General features: G+C 47.1%; 4 protein-coding genes across 7 annotated transcripts in view; 2 read left to right on the top strand and 2 right to left on the bottom strand.

The window, feature by feature from the left end:
• cplane1 (ciliogenesis and planar polarity effector 1) overlaps positions 1-7,738 on the bottom strand; it is a 30,261-nt gene extending 22,523 nt beyond the window's left edge. The window contains exons 1-10 of the mRNA XM_047045360.1: positions 7,579-7,738; positions 7,162-7,290; positions 6,934-7,069; positions 6,591-6,710; positions 6,115-6,347; positions 5,675-5,781; positions 5,073-5,229; positions 4,524-4,627; positions 973-1,155; positions 496-745 (exon numbers count right to left, since the gene is read on the bottom strand). Coding sequence (XP_046901316.1) covers positions 496-745; positions 973-1,155; positions 4,524-4,627; positions 5,073-5,229; positions 5,675-5,781; positions 6,115-6,347; positions 6,591-6,710; positions 6,934-7,069; positions 7,162-7,242 — 1,371 coding nt within the window. The 5' untranslated portion in view covers positions 7,243-7,290; positions 7,579-7,738. The remainder of the gene's footprint in view (positions 1-495; positions 746-972; positions 1,156-4,523; positions 4,628-5,072; positions 5,230-5,674; positions 5,782-6,114; positions 6,348-6,590; positions 6,711-6,933; positions 7,070-7,161; positions 7,291-7,578) is intronic.
• LOC124483959 (monocarboxylate transporter 2-like) lies at positions 1,968-3,936 on the top strand. Its single transcript, XM_047044568.1, has 4 exons — positions 1,968-2,184; positions 2,392-2,535; positions 2,658-3,515; positions 3,638-3,936. Exons 1-4 carry the CDS (start codon positions 1,968-1,970, stop codon positions 3,934-3,936), a joined length of 1,518 nt encoding a protein of 505 aa, XP_046900524.1.
• Positions 7,739-8,082: 344 nt separating the features above from the next.
• On the top strand, positions 8,083-10,588 carry LOC124484508 (serine/threonine-protein phosphatase PGAM5, mitochondrial-like). The gene is made up of 6 exons (XM_047045436.1): positions 8,083-8,461; positions 8,633-8,817; positions 8,898-9,023; positions 9,125-9,210; positions 9,891-10,021; positions 10,189-10,588. The coding sequence occupies exons 1-6, from the start codon at positions 8,244-8,246 to the stop codon at positions 10,337-10,339; spliced, it is 897 nt and encodes a 298-aa protein (XP_046901392.1). The 5' UTR covers positions 8,083-8,243; the 3' UTR covers positions 10,340-10,588.
• A 37-nt stretch (positions 10,589-10,625) lies between these two features.
• On the bottom strand, positions 10,626-15,915 carry LOC124484507 (ankyrin repeat and LEM domain-containing protein 2-like). 4 transcript variants are annotated; one of them, XM_047045432.1, is made up of 12 exons: positions 15,796-15,915; positions 14,765-15,149; positions 14,447-14,647; positions 14,055-14,248; positions 13,662-13,850; positions 13,430-13,552; positions 13,262-13,325; positions 12,971-13,152; positions 12,754-12,860; positions 11,828-12,427; positions 11,613-11,744; positions 10,626-11,517 (listed from the first exon to the last, which is right to left on the bottom strand). In XM_047045432.1, the coding sequence occupies exons 2-12, from the start codon at positions 15,117-15,119 to the stop codon at positions 11,370-11,372; spliced, it is 2,295 nt and encodes a 764-aa protein (XP_046901388.1). In that variant the 5' UTR covers positions 15,120-15,149; positions 15,796-15,915; the 3' UTR covers positions 10,626-11,369. The 4 variants fall into 4 exon arrangements, with proteins under 4 accessions (XP_046901388.1, XP_046901390.1, XP_046901389.1 ...); XM_047045434.1 differs by having other exon boundaries at positions 14,055-14,227; XM_047045433.1 differs by having other exon boundaries at positions 14,765-15,133.
• Positions 15,916-16,429: the final 514 nt, after the last annotated feature.

Here is a 16,429-nt window from a genome sequence, read left to right as displayed (position 1 = left end):
TCCACATCCTCCCATCCCAAACCCTCTCCACCTCCTCCCTCCCTGCCTCCACCCATCCCAAACCCTCTCCACATCCTCCCATCCCAAACCCTCTCCACCTCCTCCCTCCCTGCCTCCACCCATCCCAAACCCTCTCCACCTCCTCCCATCCCAAACCCTCTCCACCTCCTCCCTCCCTGCCTCCACCCATCCCAAACCCTCTCCACCTCCTCCCATCCCAAACCCTCTCCACCTCCTCCCTCCCTGCCTCCACCCATCCCAAACCCTCTCCACCTCCTCCCTCCCTGCCTCCACCCATCCCAAACCCTCTCCACCTCCTCCCATCCCAAACCCTCTCCACCTCCACCCATCCCAAACCCTCTCCACCTCCTCCCATCCCAAACCCTCTCCACCTCCTCCCTCCCTGCCTCCACCCATCCCAAACCCTCTCCACCTCCTCCCATCCCAAACCCTCTCCACCTCCTCCCTCCCTGCGCCCCCGCCCCGTCCCCTCACCTGAGTGTGCTCCAGGGCGGTGCTGGCTCTCTCCAGGCTGCGGCTGGTGTCCTGCAGCCAGGCCCTGAGGAGGGCCGCAGACGAGGGCTTCTCCGCCGTCCTCAGGACCGTGGCCATGTACCCGTCTGACACAATGAGGTAGGGCAGGCGGGGGTGCCACGTCACTGAGAACCGCTGTCTCAGGACGTCCCGGGCCGACATGCTGGAGCTGGACAGAGAGGCATCCTTCGTCCCCATGGAGACCGGAGGTCTGGGGGGGGGGGGGGAAGAGAAGGATGGTGGAGTGGAGGGGGTGGAAGATAGGAGAGGAGTAAGGGGGGGAGTGGGGCATGAGATCAGTGACCAGAACGAAGACATTAAGACACGTAGATTAGATGAAAATCGTGCACGTTAGGTAGAAAGGACACAATAACCATGTTGGAAGAGAGATAAACAGAGGATGACAACTCCATGCAAACATGAACATTACTCTCGTACTTGTAGGTGACCAGTGGGTGCAAGGGTAGGAAATGTGCAGGGCTGAAGTCCACGTTGCACCCGGAGGTAGACAGGGAGAGCAGGCCGCCCAGGCGAGCCACCATGAGGAGGGAGCCTCTCTTCAGCACGCAGGCTAACAGGAGCCCCCCTGCAGACCAGCTCACGCTGCCCACCCAGTACGACCTGCAGGGGGCGATGAAGACACTCAGAGCGCCGCTCTCAACCCTCCATACATACAGCCCCCCTTGTGGGTTAGTAAGGTCCAGGGTCCACAGCCCAGAGGGGTGGCCCGTCACCCCAAACCAACCTCCCGCCCCCCTGAAAAGATGACTATCAATATATATAGAATTAGGCTATATATGACAACAACAACAACAAACTAGCAAACACAAAAGCTAAAGCTGTAGAATCCTGTCACGAGATGTTAGATCTTTCCAGGGTGAACCTTAGTGAATGGAATGTATTGAACACCTAACCGATCCAGCCATTTGTAAACGATAAAATCAAGCTGGCCCACTTATATTTAAAGGCAGTTCTTAATTATCTTAAGTTTCTCTACACAATTCGAGATAAACCATGGTACCAGATGTTATTTTTAACAAGCAGCCATTAGGGACTAGGAGAAAACTGGTTGGGGCAGTTGCTCTTCCCCCTACTATTTGAGCTGAGCCTTACAACCAACCCTAAAAGTGATAGGGTGATCATGATTGCTTCTGAACATGACCAGAGGTCAGTCAGAACCCACGTGTTCCTATGGAAACCATCAGACTGTCTCTGTGAAAGCAGGGTAATCATGCAGAAGTGATCAGTTTCAGACTGTAGCCTGTACCATTTTCAGGCACTGAAAAAGGTAAGTTACTTAAATTATTGTTTTATTTTATTTTTCTAATGGCAGCTTGTGCATACGACGGATTGACATTCCGAAAATACCCTTACGGTTGATTCGAAAAGACTTTCATATCTACTGGTTCCACAGATAGACCTTCGGAGGCACCATGGCCCCTGTGACCGGCACCAGCCTGGGTTCCCCCCCTCCAGATGGAGGCTGGGGCTGGGCTGTGCTTTTAGCTGCTTTCATCTCTATTGGATTCTCTTATGCTCTCCCCAAGTCCCTCACCATCTACTTTAAGGACATTCGGGAGTACTTTTCTGTGTCCTACAGTGAGATAGCATGGATGTCCTCAATTATGCTGGCTGCTATGTACGCAGGAGGTAAGTTCCAGACGTGATACTGCTGTATGAGCTGGATGACTATCAAACCTACAGATGCATGTTCTTATAGAAGTTGAATATGCTTCATTATGGTAATGTGGATGTGAATGTAATAACTAATGTAGGACCCCAGGAAGAATAGCTTCAGCTTATGCTTGAGCTAATGGGGATCCAAATAAAAAACAAACAAACAAATAACTTCTTCAGGTCCTGTGAGCAGTATACTGGTGAACCGCTACGGCAGCAGACCTGTGGTCATGGTCGGTGGCCTTATGGTCGGGATTGCTATGACAACTGCTTCCTTCAGCCGTTCTATAATGCATCTGTATTTGTGTGTTGGAGTAATCGGAGGTATGTACTGTTTTTTTTGGGGGGGGGATGTTCACATACTGAAACCTGGTAAGCACAATCTAATCAGTCAGCCAGTGAGAGCTCTGATGATTGGTTGATGACATAATCCTATCTCTTCTCAGGATTTGGCCTTGCTTTCAACCTCCAGCCCTCCCTTGCCATCATAGGAAAGTACTTCTTGATTAAAAGGCCGATGGCAAATGGGCTAGCCATGGCCGGTAGCCCAGTTTTCCTCTCCGCTCTAGCTCCACTCAACCAGTTCCTGTCTGACCATTTTGGCTGGAGGGGAAGTTTCCTCATTCTGGGAGCCCTTCTCCTGAACTGCTGTGTCGCTGGCGCTCTGATGAGACCCATCAGGGCAAAGAAGAAACCAAGTACCACATCCTCAGCTATCTCTGAGGGAGCGACACCAGAGAAGGGTTCAGGAGACAGCCCACCATCCTCTAGCCTGCGTGGTGAACACATAGAGCCACAGAAGAGAGCTTGTGCTGATGAAATGAGCTCGTTTATAGATCTCTCTGTCTTCAAACACAGAGGTTTTCTAATCTACCTGGTGGGTAACGTGTTTATGTTTTTCGGCTTCTTCGCGCCCGTGGTTTTCCTGGCCCCGTATGCCAAACACAGAGGGACTGACGAGTACCCGGCAGCTTTGCTGCTCTCCATCTTTGCTCTGGCAGACATGTTTGCCAGGCCAGGCACTGGTCTGATAGCCAATACCAAGTGGATTAGGCCCAGGATCCAGTATTTGTTCAGCTTTGCCGTAGCGTCCAACGGCGTGTGCCACCTTCTGTGTCCTCTGTCGACTGGATACGCCGGTCTGGTTGTGTACGCCGTGTTCTTTGGTGTGGCGTTTGGCATGGTGTGCAGCCTGATGTTTGAGGTGCTGAACGATCTAGTTGGAGCACGGAGGTTCTCCAGCGCGGTCGGACTCGTCACCATCATCGAGTGTGGCCCTATTCTTCTCGGCCCTCCAATCTCCGGTGAGTGAATTTTATTTGTATTTTTTATCCTTGTAAACACGTCGTAAAAACACATGAACCATGTCATTTAATACCAAAATGATCTATGAGCTGCTGTAAGTAATGTCTGTTTGGCACTGCAGGAACACTGGTGGACATGTTCATGGATTACAAGTACATGTACTATGCATGTGGTTTCATGATGCTCCTGCCAGGTATTTTCCTTTTCATCATGAACTACTTCAACTACCAACGCCTGGACCAGGAGGAGAAGCTGAGGCAGAGCCAGGCTGAGGCAGAGCCGAAGCAGGGCCAAGCTGAGGCAGAGCCGAGGCAGACCAAGGCTGAGGCAGAGGACATGGGGGCTGTGGACATGGGGGTTATAAAGAGGTCTGTTGCGGAGGACGTAGAGGGGGAAAGTGAAATGAGCCAAGAAGTCTGAAGAGCTTGTGTGGTGCGCTGAACATCCTGGGACTAAACGCTGTACAAGTTCATTCATTTTTGCCAGTCTGGGAAGAATTGAACACAATTGCTCAATAGCAAAGTTTTGGCTAGATTATCAAACTATTTCCTAAAGCTGTACAGGTTTGTGTTTGTGACTCTTTTTTTTCTTCAGCTTTTTAGTACACTGATGTATTGATACATTCAAGGTACCAGATAATACTTGTCTCATGTCAAAAAGCATTAAATGTATCAAATGTGATCCTCCATGAAATTAAACCAATTAATTTGATCGTACGCGTCATTCATTCATAGATTCCCTCATTAATTTCTGTTATTTTATTTTGTTCATTCTTTTTTAAATGTGTGTATTAAAATATAACATTATTTATTAAGTAATTAATTAATTATTATAATCTTTGATGTCATTAATTTATTAATTTGTTATTTTATTCATTGAATCCTTACTTAATTTATACCATTAATTATTGTATTTATTCACTCCCTCATTAATATAGTAATCAATTCCCTCATTCACTTGTAGTCTAGATATTCCTTCATTTCTTGATTCATTCTTTCATTCTGTACCTCACGTATTTCGAGGGGATGGCTAGTTTCTTGCTGCCGCAGCCCCCCAGTCCTCTGGACACGCTCACAAAGTTCTGCGTGCTAACGAAGAGCACCTGTGTAGCCTGCAGAGACACAAACATGGACCGTCACAGTCTACTGTGACTGTGGCGTTACAACTTCCTGGATCCTAAAGGCTGAGGCACTGAAGCAAACAGGTGGGTACAGCTCGGCGGTTACAGCATTTGACCACAGATCAAGAGGTTCTAGATTCCAATCCCCCCCTGTACTGTACATCTTTTGAATGAAAGTGTCTGCTAGGTGAACACGTTATTTATTCATAGGGAGTCAGATGGCTGAGCAGTGAGGGAGTCGGGCTAGTAATCAGAGGGTTGCCGGATCGATTCCCCGCCGTGCCAAATGACATTGTGTCCTTGGGCAAGGCACTTCACCCTACTTGCCTCGGGGGGAATGTCCCTGTACTTACTGTAAGTCGCTCTGGATAAGAGCGTCTGCTAAATGACAAAAAAGTACAATGTAAATGTAAATATCATCTGCAGAGCCACTCACCCTGGGGTCTCTCTGGTTCAGGACTATGGATAACAGCTGACCGTCGGGGGAGAAGGCTGCCAACAGTGCCCCCCTGGACTTCACCGGCCGGCAGGGCGGGCTGAGACTGGACATGGGGTACGTCTTGGTGGCCCAGCGCACACTGTATCCCACAGAACTAAAACACAGAGCAGAAACATCATATTCACCTTTCATGCTAATTAAATAAAGTGAGAAAAATTTTTCTTATATATATTTTGTTGTTGTTGTTGTGTTGTTGTGCTTTGACAGTTTTTCTAGTGTCGTATCAACACAGAAAAACATCTCAGCGTTCATCTCAAATTCCTCTTCTAGTAAAGGGGTGGCCAACCCTGGTCCTCGAGAGCCGCTGTCCTGCATGTTCTAGATGTTTCCCTGCTTCAGCACACCTGTTTCAAATGAATGGGTTGTTATCAAGCTCTGTGGAAGCCGGGTAATGCCCAATCATTTGAATCAGGTGTGCTGGAGAAGGGAAACATCCAGAACAACGGCTCTCGATGACCAGGGTTGTCCACCCCTGTTCTAGTGTCATATAAGAACAGAAATGTAGATAATAACGGTGAATAGAATCCCAGGCTGCTGACCCGACTCTGCCTCTCTGGCCTTCCTCCCACTGGATCTTCAGAAAAGTAACACTCAGTTTATCTCCGTCGCTGAAAACAAACGCCGACAAGCACGCATCCCCCAAAGCCTGTGGAGCACAGAGCGTTTCAAGCAGAGGACGAGGGGGGCAATTTGGAGTGTATCACAGTGTCACAAGACTAGTGTTTCAGATAGTGGCACCACAGTGTTTCACAAGACAGAGACACTGTCTTCTTACATTTAACAGACGCTCTTATCCAGAGCGACTTACAGTGAGTACAGGGACATTCCCCCGAAGCAAGTAGGGTGCAGTGCCTTGCCTAAGAACACGACATAATTTAGCATGGCCGTGAATCGAACCAACAACCGTCTGGTGACTAGCCCGATTCCCTAACCACTCAGCCACCTGACTCCCTGTTCTTCCCGGTTTTATTATCCTCACATCTGTCCTGACGAAGACACTGTGCTGGGACGTCTCCTTGTCCTGGGGAGAGGGAGCCCTCCAGTCCTCGGGGGGTTGGATGTGAGCCCAGAGGCCCCTGGCAGGGCCATCCCTCAGCCCCGCCAGGTCACGCACGTCCACACACTCCCAGAGGAACACCTGTCCGGCTGGGCTCACCAGGAGAACACGCATCCCATCCCCAGACACCAGGAGGGACAGGCGGGTGCGTGAACCTGTGAAAATACACACATAGACATACATGCATAGACATACATACACACAGAGACATCACACAGACATACACACATAGACATATACATTCAGACATAACACATACACGCAGTGTACAGACAAACACAAAGGCATATATACACACAAAGATAATACTTTATTAGTCCAGGGACCTGGGTTGGATCACAGTTCTCAGTCAGAAGCTGGGGTTGTATAGCAGGACTCTTAATGGTCCAAATACAAACCATGAGCAGTGGAAACCATCTGAGATACTTCGGGGACAGCTGAAACTGTCTTCAAGGAATCTTTGTCCCTGCTCCATAGAAACATATCTCCTGACACTAGCAGACCTGCAAGCCACATGCCTGCAAATAGCCAAGGAGCAAAAGGATACGATGAATTCACACAGTGCAAATAGTGCATATAGAAAGCACAAGATCAAGGATCCAAAATGCACAGTTCAAACAGTAGCGCATAGTTAACTAACAGTCACTGAGGACTGTCAATAGACTGAATTGAAGTAAAAACACACTTGAAGTGACTTCAAAGGGTAAACCCCATTCTCGTTGCTAGCCACTGAGAGCTCACCACTCTGAGATGCAGCCATGGTTACCACTCTGGGGAGTAAGGGTTGGAGTTTGGGCGTCTTCTTCCTAGTGCGACCGGAAATCATGTTGATCTCGCTTATCCGCCTGTCGTCCAGTAAGAAAACCGACTCCTTCTCCTATGGATAAGGACGGTAGTCAATCAATGTGTTTACCCGACATGATAACATGAGATGCTAGATAACTAAACACCATCGGGGATAATCCTCACCAAACCCAGCCAACAGAACCGCGGCCATGGTTTCTTCCGTTTAATGCAAGACGATAACACAACTTCCAACTGCAGCTCCATCCTGTATTCATCACTGGCCAATAACTATCAGTAGACAGTCAACATAATCTATGATAGCAAGGGTCCAGGGTTTAGAAGGAGGCAGGCATGTAAGAGCGGTATTGTCTTTAGGGAACAACCAAAGACAGCTGTCTGTTTTCCATTCATGCAGCATATCAGTGCTGAGATTCTAAGTGTGAAAAATTAATGTCACATGAAAATAGTTTGCTGCTAACGTTAGCGTTTGCTGCTAGCCTAGCGTACGTTAGCCGGTTGGCTAAAACAGTACTGTCGCATAACGAACTGTGTTATCACATTGTGAATCCCTTCATTAGTTGGAATGCCATTCATACTTACAACTAACGCAACAGTTTGGCCGACAATTCATTGTTTTTACAGAGTAATATTACATTATTTCGAATTTCCCTCTGCTTCAACAACTCCAGAATTACTTCCCATGATCCTTCTCAATGAAGCTCCCACGTTGCCATAGAAATGTTCGCTGGGTGGGTCCACATGTTTTGTCACTCCGCGAGCGCCGATTACTGCCCCGGAGGAGAGAAAATGCCTTCTTTTTCAAATAGCTAAAACAGATAAACAGCCAACCTTTCCAAAATAAGGATAGAACAAAACAAACGAATTAGTAAATAGTACAATTTCACAAGTTTGTACTGAGCCGTAATTTATTTTGTGACTGATTTTTTTATGGGTGATTACCGGTGTCCAAAACACAGTAATCATGTCACAATCTTTACATCAACTCCTCCTCAACCAAAAGCTTTTTGCTGACACCTTCGGGTGAATATGAGTTAGGCATTGTTTTTGCAAAACGTAGTTTTGTCCTTCCCTGACGCCGTACTTGCTTATTCTAAAGACGAAGGAGGCAGGAAGAAGTACACGAGCGCCTCGGACATAGAATCTGTTTTGTCACAAAACATTATTTACTTCCACTAATACGCCGGCGATAAAGAAGCTGCATCGGGATTTTCTAATCTTGGGTTGTTGTCATTTTCCTGGCAAGGATGTCTTTCAGAATAGTAACAAAGCTAATTTGTGGTCTAGCGGGCAGTTCTGCGCTGCTTGTGGCAATGGCAGAATCAAGAGGATATCTGGAAAGACCAAGCCATGCTGAAAGTTCAAGGATCTGGACTGCCCTCGCAGTTCTTCAAGCAGCACAACCTCAGTCTTGGTCAACAGGCCAGGACTACAGTAGGACTACCTGGGACAATAATTGGGATAGGTAGATTCTTTCTTATTAACGCACGCTGTTTGGCAAGCATCTCTGCGCTCCACATTGTAGCCTCAATACCAAATGCAAATGTTAAAATGTCCATTAAGCTAAATGTTGCTCCCCCAGTCTTAATGCTGTGCAAAGAGCGGAACCCCGTTAATGTTGACTAATGTGTTACAGGCGTGACCCCTTGTCACTCACAAATGGAAAGAAGAGAAGGAACGGCAAAGAGAGTACCAACGACGAACCGATGACAGAATTGGAGAATAACAAACCCAAAGCTACTCGACACATCTTCTTAATCCGTCACTCTCAGTACAATCTGAATGGGACAGTTGACAAGGAAAGAGTTTTAACTCCTTTAGGTATGTGCTCTTTCAAGCGACCAGGCAACAACAGAGGTTAAAGTTCAAACTAATGAACTAATGATTTTATCGTTTTACAGGCCGGGAGCAAGCCGAGTTTACAGGCCAGCGATTGGCTGCCCTGGGGCTGAAGTATGATGTTTTGATCCATTCAACGATGACCCGTGCCACAGAAACTGCCAACATTATAAGCAAACATCTGCCAGGTTAGAGAGGATCTCTTATCTTTAATTACTGTTGATTGTGCAGAATAGCCCCACCATTCAGGATGATAATGACCACTCTTTCCCTCTTGGCTTTGCATTAGATGTGGATCTGGTAAGCTGTGACCTGCTAAGAGAGGGTGCTCCCATTGAGCCAGTACCACCCATTTCCTGGAAACCAGACTGTGTGGTGAGACGAGAGGGGCAAATCTAGGTTCCCACTTTTGGGGGGGGTTAAGCCCCAAGATAAAATCTATTATTTTTCCTGTGACCCAGCAAAACTACGGGGGTCTGGGGGCATGTTCCACCATATAACTCCAGAGAATATTACTAGATACGCCCATGAGTTCAGTAACAAGATTATTTGCATGTGTTAGCAAGTTATATGTATTGTTGAACCGTGCCTGCATAACAGCAAGCTGCAATGTGTGTGAATGTTTTTGCATTGTGCCTGGTAAATAGGCCTACAGCAGTGGCGGATCTAAGGGGTGGCAAGGGGTGGCAGCTGCCACCCCAATAAAAAATACTGCCACCCCAATCTTCCTATGGAAAGATATTATTTGTACATTACAGAACATAAATAACAGCCTAATCATTTACCATAGGGAGTAATGTACCCCCCTACTTTGGGTTTGGATTCGCCTCCAGGAGGCCACCCAACAACTTCCTTCTGCCACCCTATTGCCACCCCGAATGAAAATGTCTCGATCCGCCCCTGGCCTACCAAACCCTCATTGATCACAAAGTGGCTCGATCATTTGTTAACAATTTCACATTTCTAAGCATTGACACCTGTTGTGTGGTCAAGGCTTGGTGAGGACTACTTCTGGAAGCTAGAGAGGTTCTGACTCTGTTTGGCGCTTCCTGTAGTACCACGAGGACGGGGCTCGCATCGAGGCAGCTTTCCGCCGCTACATCCACCGCGCCGACGCCAAACAGACTGAGGACAGCTACGAGATTATCGTCTGTCACGCTAATGTCATTCGCTACTTCGTGTGCAGGTATGTGGCTGTACACACACAGACATGCACGTTGTTATGTATAATTCTTTAGCGTTAACACCCACTTGACAAATGTCAGACACACGATAGACCATGTATGGTTGATTGGCTTTGTCGCTGCCGGTTTGAACCACCCGACTAAAACGGTTGTTTGTTGACTCTTCCAGAGCGCTGCAGTTTCCTCCGGAGGGGTGGCTGCGTCTCGGACTGAACAACGGTAGCATCACCTGGGTCACCATCAGACCGAGCGGTAGAGTAGGACTGAGGATGATGGGAGACTCTGGATTCATGCCGCCTGATAAACTCACCCGTACTTAAGACATCTCCAGCACGGATCGCCAAAATATGCCTCAAACCCGACCCAACTTGGCCTGACTTGCTGAAACCGTTATCTCCGCAGAGGACCTGATAGCGTTCAGTCGAAATATTTTTGGGGAAAAAAGGGGGTTTTGTATGGAACAATGTATTTGAACAATGTATTTTACACCATGCCATTTGTATGTTAATTTATAAAACTATTCTTTATTGGTCATATGTTCTGGGAATAAACCTGAATATTAGAACAGTTATGATGGTCCTCTTTTTAATCAATCCGTACACTTTATATAAAAGTATTGCACTAGTGCTTTAATTCATTCCCAAGCAGTTTACATAATTCTGTAAAAAATCCAATAACCCGATGCTCCATTATAATGTAGCCTGAAGCAATGCAAACATGCAAAAGTGCTGAGTTAGGTGTGAATAGATACTGTGTGTAGAGTAGTCCATACATACAACAGCCATAACAAATTAACCACAGTGCAAAATATAAAACTCTTAACAGGTAAAGTCAGCTTCATGAGATTAATCATTGAAACTGGTATCTGACAGCATAGTTATTAATAGAGGACTGTTGACCCATGTCAGCACAAGTCGTTTTGTTATTCTCGACAATGACGCAGCAGTATTTATAGAAAGCTTCGGTAACATTCCACCTGATTGTCTGTGTAAGAAATCAGGGATCTCTTATGTGCTTACGTTGATCACAATCAGTTTATCATCTATTGCCTTATCTGTTCATATATTCTGTCTTATTATTCAGACATATCCACTCCTACAGTAACACATGTTAAGATGACAGTCCAAGATCTATGATGTAGTGTCTGCCCGATGGAATAAAAAAACACCTGTTGGCTTTATATACATTTTTTTTTTCCTCTTTCCACTATAAATTCTGTGCACTGTGTGGTCATTATTTGTGTCAATAGTGTTGAGATTATCTCTCTAACCTGCAGAACGCTTCAACCAATACACCCGGACCCCAACTGATTAGTCCCAGAATGATCATCACCTGGCTGGGTTTATCAGGTCAGTTAGGTGACCTGAAGAGGGTCTTACGGAGGATGTGCTGGGTGTAAGAGTTTAGTGTGGGGCTGTGAGGCCCAGGGCTTGTGGAGCGGGGTGTGCTTGGAGTGAACTCCTGGGTCTCCCTGTAGCTTCTCGTGGGGCTAGGCCAGCTGGAAAGGGGGCAACATAAAAGCATTATTCAACGTGGGCTAGAGAACAGAACGAAGAGCACAACGTTTGGTTAAAGACAAAAAAACAAACAAACCTCAGCCTCTGTGACGAGGGATATGTTTGAATATTATCCTTCCACTTTGTAATACAGGGGTATTTCTCAGGATCAATCACTAGGTCTTTCACGGCGTCTAGAACATCCCTGTCCAACTTGGTAGGAGATTGTCTGGAAAGAGAAATACCAACACTTCATTAGATGATTCCTGCCTGGTTTGGGCAGTGTCCTTCCCCAAAGTACTGAAAACTCACCCCTGGATGAAAGCGGTCTGTGTTGTGGGAGTGTCTCCCGTGAGGACCGTGTTCACAGACGTATCTCCAGTGGACTTGTAAGACGAAGAAGAAGAAGACTCGGAGCATCTCCTGTCCGTCCACACGTCTCCAAGGGAACCCGAGCGTTCCGAGCCCTCGTCTGCTGTTAGGTACTCCTCGGAACAGGCGCTGGACAGCTCCTCATCCGCCCTCCCCTGGTTCCTGCCCCAGGTCCTCCAGAAGCTGCGGTCACCCAGGTCCAAGCCTTCTTCCCCCGCCGCAGAGAGAGCAGGCTCTTCAGCCCCAACGGCCCTTCTCTGGTCTGCGGTTGCGCCGCGATGGAGGCTTGCTCTCTCAAACTCTGGCAGCAGGTTGCACACAGGGGACACCGAGCTCGTCTCTGTCGGCGGACAGCTCGGATCCATTACAGCCACCGGCGTTTGAGGGTCGTTGCCATGGACACCGGTCAGACAGTGATCGTCTTTCCTCTTCAGGTAGTCCTCCAGCCTCACCAGTCCCTCCTCGGAAGAGAGGTCGACAAAGCTGTCCAGGAAGCCCCAGTATTCGGCCCATGGATGGCCCATGTCATGTGCGATTTCCCTATTCAACAGGGTACAGACAGATGAGACTTTGTCTGAAAAGACGAAAAACACAAACACAGGGATATCTCGAGTGTCCCGAGACACAGTTGTGTGATTTGATATATTGCTGTTTAAGTATAATTCCATGTCCTCCATCTCTGCAAACATTAAATAATATTTGTCCAAATTGCATTTGCTGTGTGAGCCTTTGCGCTGACCTTGTGTTTCCGTTAAAACAGAGAGCTGTGGCAAAAATTCCACAACATTTGTCACAACAAAACCAATTTTAATCGGTCACCAGCTAGATCAGATTGCTCCAGCAGTTTTGAGGTGTCCTCAACTCACCTCCCCACACGCTCCACACCTCGATCAGGGTCTGACTTGAGGATGCCATGGAAATACATAGCTCGCTCTCTCGATGGGGATTTCCACAGTTTGTAAAACTCTTCTGCCTGTGAGACACAGTGAAACAGTTTTTAACAGGTGTTCACACCTGAGTGTCTAAATGCGCATTGCTAAGGGTCAGGTGATGATGACCATGGTTCGTTGGATTGGTTGCTACCTTTGAGGGACTGAGGGGGCCCACATAGGCCTTTACGGTCATGACTGGGTCTATGGGACTTCCTGCTTCCCCACAGTTCAACAAATGAAAATCGCCCCCCTGTGGGTCAGGTGACCATGGCAAGCCAATCACAGGCTGGAAGCTGTTGTCTGTGTCTCTCAGCAGAGGGACATAGCACCTGTCTGTCAGAAGCAGACAGCGTTACTGTGTGTTGAACAATTTTCCATTCTATTGGTTTACATAACATTTATGAATGGAGACTAGCAGTAGATGTATAAAAGCATGACGCACCCTCCAAATAATCTCTGATTTGTTTCCTTATTTCAGGGGATTTATTTTTCCTTTCACATATAACCTGAAAAGGACAATTATTATTCGATGTGTGAATTAGTATTTTAATACTGTAGACACCAAAGTGTGAATGCTGTGCGTTTACTGGTGAGCCCTGTGTTGACTTACACTGGGGGGCTTCTGGTTGTACTTGTTTTTGCGGTGTTTATCGGTGGCAGGATGAGAACACAGAACGTTAACCACATCTGGGCAGCCGAACTTACAGGCGTAGTGTAGAGGGGTTTCATTGCTCTGTAGGAAAACACCGACACATATCATTCCCGTTCCGTAGTTCCGGACCTACAAAAAACAACAGTCTGGACTACAAATACCAAAGTTCCGGCATCGCTAGGCTACTCACGGCCTTGTCCGGAGTGTTGAGGTACAGGTCTACAATGTAGTGGATGCGTTCCTGCAGCATGTGTTCCTGGTCATCAGGGTACATGAGCCTCATGAAGTCTGGGTTCTCCAGGGTGTCCAGGAGTAGCTGTGCTATTCCAGCCTGGTTCTCTTTGGCTGCCACGTGAAGAGCGTTGTAATGACATCCTTCCTGGGGACACACACACACAAAACGATGATGATGAATGATACACATACATACATGATAATAACCTATTATTACCTACTATAATGTAATACGAGATCATATTAATGCAAACAAGCTCCTGCTGCCATGGAAGTGAGGCCTCATGGTACATGTAGTCATTTAGCCATGGTACAGATGGTGGTGTAGCGTGTACCGCAGGCTACACACATGAACGATAGTGGGGTTGTCTCCAGAACCGATGAGGTATCGTGGGTTGGACCAGACCAGGGTCCTGAAGGCATCCTGGTCACCCTGCTCCACAGCCTTCCTCAGCTTTGCAGTCAGGTCCTGGGTCCTGGGGCTGCGGAACTCATTAGCACGTTCCAGGTTCCCCGTAGAACCTCCCCCAGAGACAGCACCGCCTTAGCATCGGGGGATTTGAATATTTAAATACATTAAAATAAAAGTTAAATATATTCTAGAATACTCTTTGCAAATGATCGCAAAAAAACCGCGAAAGAACGTTTAGCGAAAACCCTTCCCTGACATGTTTAACTGAGGTTGTTAAAAGAAAACTCAGGGACCACCTGTTTTGGATGGAGGTAGATATACGAACATACCTGTGGATGTTACAGGTCCCCAAGCCCCTGTCTGTGGCCCGTCTAGTGTGCTGATGGTGGGCTGGGCTGAGATTTGTCCACTGCTGCCCTTTGCAAACGTCTCTGCTTCTTCTCTCGTTGAGAAGGCCTTGAACCGGGCCCCTTTCACAGTAATCATGGCCCTCAGAGCTTTCTTCATGTCCACATACACTCTAACTTTGTCTGATGAGAGAGAAAGCACAGATTCAAAAAATACTCTCCCCACATTTTCTTCTAACCATCCCATTACGGTGTTAATGATTGTGTTTCATCCCTCCTCCAACCGCCATGATGACTCACCCTCCTTCCCCGAAGCCTCCTCCTTAGGAGGACACACTCCATAGTACACAGGCGGAGAATCTGGCACACTCACTTCCTGTGCCTCTTCAGAAGGGTGAGCTTCTTTCCCGTCAGATGTCAGATCAGGTCTGTTGTCCAGGTTCCCTCCCTGCCCTCCACCTGCTAGTTCTCCATCAGAGGAGGAGGACCGTCCGAGGACATCCTCTTCTGTCTCCAGGAGGGTGCGGGCCAGCTTCCTCTCGAAGATCGCCCGGGTGGTGGCGGTGATGGGGCCGCAATTCAACCCCGCCTCGATGACCTCCTGCCGCAGTTGGTCTGAGGTCAGCGACCCGAGCCTACTCAGCAATTCATCCATGATGCTCTCTGTACCTAGCGCAGAGAAAAACTGGTACGACAAGTAGGCCTTCGTTATGCAACACGTGCACACACCCATAACTCTAGAGGCAGCCCTAGGCTTTTAGAAGAAAACATTTAATGTTTTAAGTTTGCACGCCGAATTCGCTGTAGCTAAGAATCTAAATCTACTTTATCACAACACATCTTAAACAAAAACAAAAGATGGGCGAAAGCAACGTTAAACATTTTAATATGGGAAGGTACATACATGCAGGCAACATGCTGCATTTTTTAGACTGTTCTTTCCATGTTGGATAAATGTTGAAAGTGAAACTGGTTTATTTACATATAGGATAGCGCAATCTTATTGGTCAAAATGACGCTTTTTAGCCCCGCCCGTTCAGACAATGTAGCAGTGGAACAAGATGTTACAAAAAGTACGTTTCTGTGCAAAACTTCCCTTGGTCTCACGGTCTTTTCTTTCCATTTTCTGTGAAACTTGCTCTAACGCTACACAGTCCTATAGACTGATCCGTTGGCACGTGAAGATAGATACATTTTCACATAGTAAGGATCACATTTTTTCTGACGAGTGGCTTTCTCACTTCAGCAAACGTCGAGGCAAAATGTGTATTGGCATCAATATTGTGTTTAGTACAGTGTCTATAAAGGACAATAAGGTAAATATTGCTCACCTACGAGCTGTAGAGGTGGTCCGTCTTACACATTCATGCTTCTCTTTATGTTTTATTGCGTCTGGGCGTTGACTCTAACTTTAGACAGGGCGTATTCCAGATGAGATGACTAATGTTGTTAAATGTAGCCATTGAGGAGATCGTAGTTGTCGAGCAACTGTATGCAGCAGGTGGCGCTAGTAAGTCATTCAGCAGCCTTCTTAAACACATATCATTGACTTAACAGATGAGTTGAAGACATTCTAAAAGTAAATAAATAAATAACTGAAGAACTACGAAGAGCTCTCTGCCAATATCGCCGCTAAATTCACATACGATGTGTTGTATTTTGTCGAATTCGTTGAACGACCACCAAATGTCACTCCCTCATCTGAGTAACATGGACATTTCTCTTTCCAAGAACACATCGTCCTGTTCTGAACAGAGTCTTAAGAATGGAGCCGCCGGTGGATACCTCAACAGCAATTAGTTTCCTTGACATCTCCGAACCCTCCTGTCAGAGTGCCTCGTCTGCCCCTGTTAGAGGCAGAGCTATGGGGTCGCCTCTGATCCCTGCTGCAATTTAATTAACCAACTCCCTTCCTTCCTTTCATCTTGAGAGAGATGAGGGGAGCCAGTGGCTAGTGTGTGTGTG

This window comes from Hypomesus transpacificus, chromosome 22 (genome assembly GCF_021917145.1).
Source record: "Hypomesus transpacificus isolate Combined female chromosome 22, fHypTra1, whole genome shotgun sequence".
NCBI lineage: Eukaryota > Metazoa > Chordata > Actinopteri > Osmeriformes > Osmeridae > Hypomesus > Hypomesus transpacificus.
This window is presented reverse-complemented; position numbering and strand designations above follow the sequence as displayed.